The sequence below is a fragment of the Silurus meridionalis genome, chromosome 16 (assembly GCF_014805685.1).
Source record: "Silurus meridionalis isolate SWU-2019-XX chromosome 16, ASM1480568v1, whole genome shotgun sequence".
In the NCBI taxonomy this organism is placed as follows: Eukaryota; Metazoa; Chordata; class Actinopteri; order Siluriformes; family Siluridae; genus Silurus; species Silurus meridionalis.
Window position 1 is genome coordinate 9,254,752 of NC_060899.1, and position 12,162 is coordinate 9,266,913.

Consider the following 12,162-nt stretch of genomic DNA (forward strand, 5'->3'; position numbering starts at 1 on the left):
ATTACCCTGTCTGCTGTACTGCATGAATATTGTGACACTATGGAAATCAGACACAATGTAATTACTGACTATTCCACCCCATTTCATAGTATATATTATATACATGTGTAGATGTAAACAGAGACACTTTGCAAGGAATGTAATCAAATGATGGATTGTTCAGAGACTGTGTAGGTAGATCACACTCTTACATCCTCTCCATGCTAATTCATAGTGACAAGCTTTTTGTGCAGCTTGTTTGTTTGATGGCTGGTCAGTAAGGTCTCTCCTTAAAAACCTTGGTGGCTGAGAGAAATATGCAGGTGCTTGAGGGGGGTGGTGGTTTATGATGTCAGTATCTTATTTGCAGGTCCAAGAGTTGCACAATGGAACAGTGAAAGCAAAATCTTAATGTACAGATTCCTAAAGTGAGACATTGTTATATGACAGTCTATAGTCTACTTTCATAGATTATAAACCTATATCAAATATAGCAAATACACTGGAATACTTTAACACCCTTTAAAAAAACTCAATACACGTAATGTTTAAGAGAAAAAAAAAAGTCTATGCAATGTAGGTAAACAGAATTTTGATGCATTATACATGCTTTAAAATATTTTGCATCCAAATATTCATTTCTTCAGCAACCACATCGCTTGCAGTAATACACCTTGGATGAGAGGTTAGTCCATCACACTGCATTAAGCACACACGCATTTAGAACTGTGGACAATTAAGCATGGTCCTTCCACCAGCATGTTGCTGGGAGGTGAAAGAAATGGAAACAAAGAGAAAAAGGGCAAAACTTTACATAGATGGTTACCTGAGCATAGCTTCAGAGGCTCTTGTTTCATGACAATAAAATCTGACAGTTTCTTGACTCTCTCTGTAGAGAATGTGTGGGCTTACCGAGAACATAGAGCTTGTTGCCACTCAGGAAAGAGAAGGCTCCATAGCGGGGAGTGGGCATAGAGGTCAGGGACAACCACTGATCCTTAACTGGCTCATAGACTCTCACCAGTGCCTGAGGACTGGTGTCAGAACCCATACCCCCCAGTGCATACACCTTTCCATCTGAGAAAGAAAGAGAGAGAGAGAGAGAGAGAGAGAGAGAGAAAATTATTAGTTTTGCTACTCACTACTGAATGCCATCATTCCCCTGCTGATAAACAATAAATGATAGATGACTGAGTGTATATGAGTCACTATCACTGTGTACTACAATGAATGTTTTGATGCTTTCAATTTTCAGTAAATATATTTTTCCTTCCGATGATAAAAATCCATGCTTAGAATTTAATCTAATCTATTGATAAAGATTGTACATTATTAAGCATTGTATTTTTTTTTGGTTAACACAGAACAATAATGTGGAATAAATCACTGTCTGCTATCCTGATTAACACAGCCAGACAAACATTTCGCTGACAGAATTATCAATAGACCTAATCTAAACCTACACCTTTGCCAGGGGTTGGATTGGCCACTGGAAGATTGTAATACCAACCAGTGGTCTCATTTGAGCCAGCTCCTAGAAATTATGTTTGTTCCATACAACCAACATATAATACTGATTGGCTATTAAATAATGAACCCAGAAGTCTTGCAAGACTAATGCTCATCATTCACCTCATTTCTATCTGGCTTTTGTAAGTAAAATGTGTGTAAAAAATGAAGCATAGATTTACAAAAATTAGACAAGAAACAGCTGAGTAGAGGAGATTCAAAAGCAGAGAGGCTTTAAAAGAGATTAAGAGACGGTAAGGGAGACTTAAAACAAGGACACGAAAAAATTGTCCAAGAGAATGTTACAAAATGCAGCACAATATCAAAGATAGTTCATTTTGAACAAAAATAACACAAGGCAGTCTGATCACTGTTAGTGTATTTAAAGGTTCAAGATGAATGCTTAAACATTTATCTGTTTACATGGTAACTATTTGTAAGACCATCAACCACTGAGTGAATAAATATAAGAAAATCCAGCCATTGGCATGAAGTAATAATCCGTGCTGATGATCAGTTCAAGAGCATGACTGGGGGCTTAATTGTTTGTACACAACAGTTCTACAATATGTTGTAGAACCCCACACTCATTGCACATGAGACACTTTATAGTCTCTGCAGCACATATGGACCTGTTTACAAACACCTATTTAAAAAAACTATTAAATGTACAAATTCTTTGAATCTGACACTGTTTGCACTTTTACACATTATAGTCTATTGCACTACTGTCATACTGCTGCTATCTGCCTTGCACCTTACAAAAGCCTTATACTTAAAACTTCAGTATGTTTATATATATTTGGATGTATATTTGCACCTACAATTGTTTTTATATATATTTGGATGTATAGTTGCATATTAACTAAATTGACTGTTTACATTTACTCTGTGTATTCATTCAGATGTTTACAAGATATCGGTTTATATATATATATATATATATATATATATATATATATATATATATATATATATATATATATATACAGTGCCCTCCACAATTATTGGCACCCCTGTTTAAGATGTGGTCGTGGACTTCTAAAAATTCTCCTTTTTTTTAAAACAACATAGAACCCAAATGCAAAAAGAGAAAATCCAACCTTTCATTTAAGTACATAACTTTGGTGGTAAAAAATCATACATTTAGAAAAAAAAAAACTTGAAATCATGTGTCCCACAATTATTGGCACCCCTAACAATTCCTCTGAAAAATTTAATTTTTTTTTTTTAATATATTTTTCTGTAGTTGCTAAGGTTGGTCAGGGTATCTAGGGACTTTTAATTAGTAATTCATGATTTCCTGTTTCCTGGGGTATAAATATGACGTGACACAGAGGCCTAATTCTCTTACCCATTTGTCAACATGGCAAAGACAAGAGAACACACCATTCAAGTAAGGCAGATGTGTGTCGACCTTCATAAGTCAGGCAATGGCTACAAGAAAATAGCCACTCGCCTTAACTTGCCGGTATCTACAGTCAGAGGAATCATTAAGAAGTTTAAAACAACTGGAACAGTGACAAACAAGGCTGGAAGAGGTCCCAAGTTTATCTTGCCACAACGCACAGTGAGGAGGATGGTAAGAGAAGTAAAAAAATTTCCCAAGCTCACCGTCACAGAATTGCATCAAAGAGTGGCATCTTGGGGTCACAGAGTCTCCAAAACAACCATCAGACGCTCTCTACATGCCAACAAGCTGTTTGGGAGGCATGCAAGGAAAAAGCCTTTTCTTACTAACACTCACAAACGTAAACGTCTGGAGTTTGCTAAGCGGTACTGGGACTTCAACTGGGATCGTGTGCTTTGGTCAGATGAGACTAAGATTGAGCTTTTTGGCAACAAACACTCTAAGTGGGTCTGGCATAAAACAAAAGATGAGTATGCCGAAAAGCACCTCATGCCCACCGTGAAGTATGGTGGAGGATCTGTGATGCTGTGGGCCTGTTTCTCTTCCAAAGGCCCTGGGAACCTTGTTAGGGTGCATGGCATTATGAACGCTTTGAAGTACCAGGATATTTTAAATAAAACCTGATGGCCTCTGCCAGAAAGCTGAAGATGGGTCGTCATTGGGTCTTTCAGCAGGATAATGATCCAAAACATGTGGCAAAATCTACACAAAAGTGGTTCAGCAGTCACAAACTCAAGGTCCTCCCATGGCCATCTCAGTCCCCAGACCTCAACCCAATCGAAAACCTGTGGGGCGAGCTAAAGAGAAGAGTGCATAAGAGAGGACCCAGGACACTGGATGATCTAGAAAGATTGTGCAAAGAAGAATGGTCAAAATCCTCTCTGTGTTCTCCAATCTTGTGAAATGTTATAGGAGGAGATTAAGTGCTGTCTTGTTGGCAAAAGGAGGTTGTACAAAGTATTAACATCAGGGTGCCAATAATTGTGGCACACATGATTTCAAGTTTTTTTTTTTTCTAAATGTGTGATTTTTTTACCACCAAAGTAATGTACTTAAATAAAAGGTTGGATTTTTCTCTTTTTTTGCATTTGGGTTCTATGTTGTTTTAAAAAAAGGAGAATTTTTGACCACATCTTAAACAGGGTGCCAATAATTGTGGAGGGCACTGTATATATATATATATATATATATATATATATATATATATATATATATATATATATATATATATGACAAAAGTAATGTTTTCTCTTGTCATCAAGAGAAAAGAAAAGACATCAATCATTCATAACATTATATCCACCTCTGTAATATTGTATAGGTCCACCTTGTACAGAGGGCAGAATAGGAACTGGTCTAGGGCTACACAGTAGTCATATGAAGTAAACTTTTCTATTAGAGCCAACGTGAACTGTATCTGCAATTTGCAGGTCTTTTGTGAGAGAAGACCAGACCATATTAGGCTAGCTTTCACTCCCAACGTACTTCAATTAGCCTCACTCCTCTATGTCCCTGACACTGGTTCAAAATTTGTCCTTCTTTGTGCTGGTTTTGTTAGGCATTGTTTGGCATAACCACTGCATAGTGGGAACATCCCAACAAGACCTGCAATTTTGGAGATGCTCAGATTTACTTGTCTGATCATCACAATTTGAACCTATTTAGTCACCCAGATCCTTACACTTGCACACTTTTTCCGGCTATCATGACATTAACTTTGTCATATTTCTACTAAATTGTTAACTTGCTGACTAAAACATTTTAGCTCTTGACAGGTGCCACTGTAAAGGTATAACCAATGTTATTCACTTCACCTCTCAGTGCTTTTAATGTAATTGGTAGAGTAAATTTGTTGGTGCCCTTACTGTAATTACTTTACAAAATACTATATTAAACACTATTATAATAAATATCAGCACTCTTCAAACACTAATTGTCAAATTAAATTAGTGGACTAAAATTATTTACCATATACAGTATCACAACAGTATATGATACTATGTATCCTACTTGTCTCGTCTCACACAACATCTTAAGAAAAAAAAAAAAAAAAATTATTAGAATATACTTGAACCAGGGTGTACAATACCACAGTAAAACACTGCATTACCAAATGCAAATGAACACATAGGCTAACGCAGTTCAGCAGCAGGTACTGCTGACTCAGCTGTGTGCTTTGTGATGTGGACAGTGGTGCAATCACAACTCAGCAGGTAATAAATTAACAAAATAAAAATACTTAGAGATGCAGTTAGAGTAAGAGTCTAACTTGACCACCAGCACAGAAGTCATGTATTGGAACTGGCATCCTGTGGGAAGCAACTAAAAAATTGCAAAAGTAGGAGATGTGGACATGAACATGTCAGATAGGAATTTTACAGGATCATGTAACCCAAAACATCTATAGCAGGTGCAAAATACAAGCCTTTGCACAAATGTTTAACTCAAGTTCTATAACTGAGGTTAAAGATTTGTCAAATACAGTATTCACAAATCATGCTGACAGTGCTGGCATTTCTACTCGCAAACAGTTTATAAACTTGACACTTTTCACATTAACTGCTCCTAGAATCACACATTTTGAAGCACATTTAAGTGAAAACTCTATCAACATTGTCAACATTAGACTTGTAACTATATATATATATATATATATATATATATATATATATATATATATATATATATATATATATACGCACGAGCTCAAAACGCCTCAGTCAGTGTTGCTGATTCGTCTTGATACACACGCACACAAACAAAGGTTTGAATGTGGGCGCGCACTAACGTGGCTGTGACGAATCTCGAGATGAATCAGCAACACTGGCCTCAGTCAGTGTGCTTGTTTGCCTCGCTGTCGAAGCATCATTGATAAGTTGTACTCGCGTTTTTTAGCTTTTTGTACATTTACAGTACTTTATCACATTTCTTTTTATAACCATGGGTCCGAAGAAAGTAAGTGGAAAGGTCAGTGCTCAGAAGAAGATGATTTCTATTAAATTAAAGCGTGAAAACATAGGTACATAGTACATATCATTGAAGTACTACGCCGGTACTGCCTTGCCAAGTCAATCACTCGCACACCTTGCTCATGTTTTGAGCAAGGTGTGCGAGTGATTGACATGGCGAGGCAGTACGGGCGTAGTACTTCAATGATATGTACTATGCTTAACCAGTTTATTTCTTTACATTCTCTTTTATTATGTTTTTATACAATATTTGTCATTTATAAATAAATTTTTCTTATTCAAAAACACGTAACAAAAACAACTGGGGAAATTTGCTTTGAAATACGAGCAAATTGACATACAAGCAAGGGTACGGAAAGAATTAAACTCGTATGTCGAGGTACCACTGTATATATATACATACACACACATACAGTGGACCCTGGATACTCGCAACCTTAGTTCGTGACTTTTCATTTGGAACGGACTAAACGTAACTCGTGAAAAATCTGATAGTTCCCGAGAAGCTGCGAGTTGCTCGACGGTTCGGAGTAACAATTCAAAACAGTTTGTACTAATAAATTACATAAAAATAATTAAAAAAATATTTTATTATTGTATTATTCATTTAAAGTAGTAAATAGAACATTTATGACAAGTAATTCACAATTCTTTTCGAGTTTACAGTACAGTACATATGCAATTCCCCTTGACAGTACCGATTAAATCGATTTAATATTGTGTGACCCAGTAACGCAATATTAAATCGATTTAATCAGTACTGTCAAGGGAATTGTACATGTACTGTACTGTAAACTCAAAAGAATTGTGAATTACTTGTCATAAATGTTCTATTATATATATATATATATATATATATATATATATATATATATATACACACACACACACACACACACACACACACACACACACACACACACACACACAGTATATACAGTGTAACCTCAATTTCCAGTTCTATAGCATTATATATATACTGTATATATATATATATATATATATATATATATATATATATATATATATATATATATATATATATATATATATATACATACACACGTGCTTTAGAACTATAGGTTTATGTTTGACAAGTAAGTTGATATCAGACTTTATGCTGTAGTTCAGTGAGTCGTGTAATCTCAGATGTCATATGGGAGCTTTGCTATTAAAGCTGGTGAATACATGGTTGAATGACCCTGAGACAAAGTAAAGTGACTGTAAACCAGAGACTAACACATGTTAATAAAACTCTTCTGTCAGCCACAGAACACTCTGGTCTGCTAAAACCACACTTTTGGATTCTTTATGTGTGACTAAAGGAATAGAGTTCAGAGTAATATCTAACACAGACCTCAGTGCTCTGGAATGTTATAGTATATGTAGTATTTAGAATCTGTTATAGTGTATGTAGTGTAGTAGAATTTAAGGTAAATGCACCTAAAGTAGTGGTTTATATGGCAACATTCTTAATCAATATCCCAGCATTATCCATTTAAGACCATGTAGATGCCAATATGGCATCAAGAGTAATGCTGCTGCCTCACAGCACCAGCTTCCTTGTTTTGAATGCAAGCTCGTGTTACTCTCTATGTGTTTCCTCCAGGTTGTCCAGTTTTTTCCAGCCTCACAAAACATGGTGGTAGATACTGGCTATACTAAATTTACCTCAGGTTTGGACATGTTTTCTTTGTTCCACACATTCTTTCATACATCAAATGGTTGTCTGACAAATCAGCATTAAATACGCAACTACTCGGATGTACACTGGCGATCAAAATTAGAGAACAATTTATAAACAATTGAACAATTCTGAAATAATGTTATCTTCACTGCTCAACAGTTGAAGGAGTTTTTGTCCTGTCTATACCATGCTACTAGAACACCTTTTCCACAAATTAACTAAGGCATTTAAAAAAAAACATTATTTTCCAGAAAACACACTGATCAAAATTAGAGAACATTTTCAGATACCTCCCAGTTATTGGTGTTAATCTGGTACCTAGTGCTAATTTCCTTGATTATCTGTCAACCCCTATTTAACTGGCAGCCTAACTTCCAGTTTCACTGACTCTGCAAGATGGTGGGCCGTTCTAAAGTGACTGAAAGCCTCCGGCAGCAGGTTGTCAAGATGAAGGCCAAAGGGATGACCCTATCAGCCATCCCCCCAAGTTGGTCTTTCCAAATCTGTGATTTCAAGAATATTGAATCTTTACAACATCATAAACTCATTCAAGTCTGCCAAGAAGGCTGGTCGTCCACGGAAGACAAATACAAGAGAGGACAGGATACTGTGGAGGATCTCAATGGGCAATCGTTTCCACACTGCAGCTGGAATTGCTCACCAGTTCAGCGCTGAATGGGGTAAGGATCTGTCTCGTCATACAGTGTCTCGACGTTTAAGAGCATTTGGACTGAGAGCCCACTCTGCAGTGACCAAACCTCTCACTAGCAGAAAGAATCATAAGGCTAGACTAAGCATGTTGTGTGGACAGAGGAGAACTGGTCCAAAATTCACTTCAGTGATGAAAGCAAGTTTAATTTATTTGGGTCTGATGGGAAACATTATGTTCGGCGACAAACTGGAGAAAGACTGAACCCAAAGTGTGTAAAGAAGTCAGTGAAAAGTGGAGGAGAAAGTGTCATGGTTTGGGGCATGTTTTCTGCAGCAGGAGTTGGGCCTCTTCATAGCTACATGGCAGAGTGAATGCAAATGTTTATCAGAACCTTCTTCAACAACATATGGTTCCTTCTCTGCGTTCATCACCCAATCAGCCCGCAGTGTTCATGCAGGACAACGCTCCATGTCACACAGCAAAACGGGTAAAGCAGTTCCTTGAAACTGAAAACATTGAAATAATGACATGGCCTGCCCAGAGTCCCTCTGGAATAGAGAACCTCTGGAAAATCCTTGGTGACAAAGTTATGGCCAAGAAACCCACTACAGTCACTGAACTGTAGAGGAGACTGGAAGAAGAGTGGACCAAAATCACACCAGAGCAGTGTGAGAGACTAGTGCTGTCCTGTGGCCGCAGATGTGCTGAAGTCATTTAGAGCAGAGGCCTGTACACTTCCTACTAATTGCTGACTGTTGTAACCTTCAGAAACTTTTGTTGTAATCTTTTTCCATGCTACAGTCATTGTTGTTTTCTAATTTTGATCAGTGTATTTTCTGCAAAATAATGTATTTTTTTTTAATGCCTTAGTTAATTTGTGGGAAAGGTGTTCTGGTAGCATGGTATAGACAGGGCAAAAACTCCTTTAACTGTTGAGCAGTGAAGATGACATTATTTCAGAATTGTTCAATTGTTTATAAATTGTTCTCTAATTTTGATCGCCACTGTATATAATAAGATGGTTCTTTATGTTTAAGTTTTTCCCTGATGAGCAACCTGGTGGAGACTGTGGCAAGGAAAAACTCCCAGAGATGGCATAAGAAAGAAACATTTAGAGGAACCAGACTCAAGAGGATACCCATCTTTATCTGGGTGGTACCAAATGCACATTTATTACAGATAAACTATGTTGAGGTGTGCAGTTATGGTGATCATATGCAAACAGTAGTCCTGTGTCAATGTAGCAGACTGTTGACATTAACTACAGTCCAAATCCAAATCCTCAAAGGTCCTGTTCTTATTTCGTAATTTCATGGTTCCCCAGGCTGTTGATAAAAAAAAACATCCCCAGCTGCACAGTGTGACCTCCAATCGAAGAAAACATCATCCAGAGGCTTGTATACAAAATGTTATGCTTAAGGTTAGATACGTTTTTTTTAAATAGAAATAATTTTGTGTACATTTTAATAAGGTAAAATAAAAAATAAAAAAATAATTAATGCTTTCATCCTGAGCTTTACTCTGGCATACATTTCTAATAAGTCTAGTAAACTGGGTCTAAACCATCAATCAGTTAATCTTGCCATCCTTTTTCATTTATTTCAGCCCATTTTCTCTACTTCTTGGTTATCTCTCCAAACCATAACACAGCTAAGGAAGAGTGACGGCTAACACATGCATCCTCTGAGACACAAGCCAGCCATTGGATCTTTTCTAAATGCTTCCCCTTAATATGCCACAGAGCAGATGGACACACTTTGAGAAAAGTATCCTTTTTCATGTTTAAGGGAGCAATTATTTTCCTTTCACCCATATAGTAAACAATCTTTTATAGATGTTTACTACATATCGAACTCCTGATGTACTATCTAGTCTCTAGGTTGTAAACTCCAAACCCATTATTTTATTAGTGAGTATTTTATCCTAAAATATAAACATTTTTTTTTTTTTTTGCAAACTCTGCAGCAACAGGATTTCTATGATTAAAGCCAAACTCTGATATATAGAGCAAGTAGCATGGCGCAGTCTCAACCAAGGGCAATATCACCAGTACTTCAATAGGCTCTACTTTATATCAGAAGATATCACAGCCATAGCACTAAATCAAAATAAGGTGATGCAGGTTTGCCACTCAATAACACAATAGGAGATTCTGAAATGCTCTGGGAATTTAAGTTCAGGAACTCAGCAGTATTTTTTTTTTGTGTGTTTCTTGAGAAACGGTTTTACCTTGTTTCCAGCATCCCCCTACTGAGCATGTTACATCTAAAATCCAATACATCTTTTTTACCCTGCGCCCACACACTGTGGCACCTCCCAATCCCATCCATTCACTGTGGGATCTATTACTCTGAATTAGGTCCTCAGTTCTGCTCTCTAATCTCTTCTTGTCTCCCAGAAATACATGCACCTCCAGACAATTAGGAAGTGGTGTAAAATAGAGGGAAACATAACAGCATTAGTACAGCATTCACATCCAAAACGACATAGTTTTATATAATTATATATAGTTATATAGTTTCCATGACTGTGCTATAGAAATGCTAATGTATTAAAATAAGCACATTTATACAAACCTATGATTTCAATTACTGCCTACACTATTCTCAGAGCTACTGTTACAAAAAATATTCTTCTGACTAGCCAGTATTGAGGAGTGAATATTGCCATTGTATTAGCTTTGGTATATAGACAGATGGAGAAAAATATTTCAACATTTATGCTAGCTATTTTTTCTATTCAGTGAAGAAAGAGAGGGAGGTTTTGACAAGGTATTATCAGGATAGTAGAAAGGATAAGTTCAGACATCACTATTTCTCTATGACATTTTGGGGGATTATGAAGAAAAATGCATGGGGTAATTTTAATTTAGGTCCTTTATGTGGTCCTAAAACATAAATTTTAAAGGCTGAAATTGTTCTGAAATCTTATCAGGTCTGGTCAATGAGATCACCTCAAACATAGTTAAAACAACTTTGAGTGGAGGTTATGTCTACCTCCACTCAAAAAGAACTGTTAAACAGGAAACTAGACGACAGTATGCTCTCAAATCTTTACTACCTACCCAAAAATTAAGATTTTTTAGCTAGGAAGTAGCTTAAGTATGTAAGTATGGTGGTCTCTTGACATTTATTTAGTCATTTTGTTATGCCCAACAAATTCACCAAAATCTATGGTCCTAAGCCCCTACCGTCATATACAAACAAGTACCTGCACATGCAAAAGACTGTGTATGTCTCATGCTAAAGAGTCCGGCTGTTGATTTATGTTCTCTTGTATGTTCAGCTGCAATCAGATATATTGTGTTCATTTTATTTTCTTCCCTCTTCTTGTCACTGTCTCTCTCTGACATAAACATGTATACACACATCATCAGCAATCATTGTGCACTCATAATCATCATTATCATTACTGTCGTTCTAATGCTTGCAGAGGAACATCACACTGTGCAAAGCTAGTCCCAGGTGTAATCAGAGCCATCAGGGAAATAAAATAGATACGAAAATCAAACTTCGGGTTCATCAGTTGAAGATGCTACCCTTCACAACCCCCATACACACTCAATCAGAATGCGTTATGTTGGTTTCTAAGTTGACTGATATTCCTACAGATAGTTAAGAAGGCGGCTGTTGTCTGATGTTTTTGGTCACTACAGAGTTAACCCTGCACCGTGACAGGAGAGTGCTGAATGTATAATCTTGTTCTGTCCTTCACCTATTCTGATCAATATCATCTGACATCACTGGTGTTGAGGGTATGTGTCAGATGGCTATTGAGATGTGTGCTAAGTGCTCTGGTTGGGGAGGGTGAGACAACATCGATAAATCTTGAAGGATGGATCTATATGAAAACAGAAGAGGGCTTAAGTGAAGTACAAAGGAAAGTCCATTGCCAAATGGCACAAGAAACATAACATTAAGGACCCACATAACAGCTGTCAAATTCATGTTCTATT

At 36.8% G+C, this 12,162-nt stretch overlaps 1 protein-coding gene across 2 annotated transcripts in view; it reads right to left on the reverse strand.

Moving 5' to 3' along the window:
* LOC124399102 (kelch domain-containing protein 8B-like) overlaps positions 1-12,162 on the reverse strand; it is a 112,637-nt gene that overhangs the window by 41,589 nt on the left and 58,886 nt on the right. For both annotated transcript variants that reach the window (XM_046869818.1, XM_046869819.1), the window contains exon 4: positions 892-1,056. In XM_046869818.1, the coding sequence (XP_046725774.1) occupies positions 892-1,056 (165 nt within the window). The remainder of the gene's footprint in view (positions 1-891; positions 1,057-12,162) is intronic.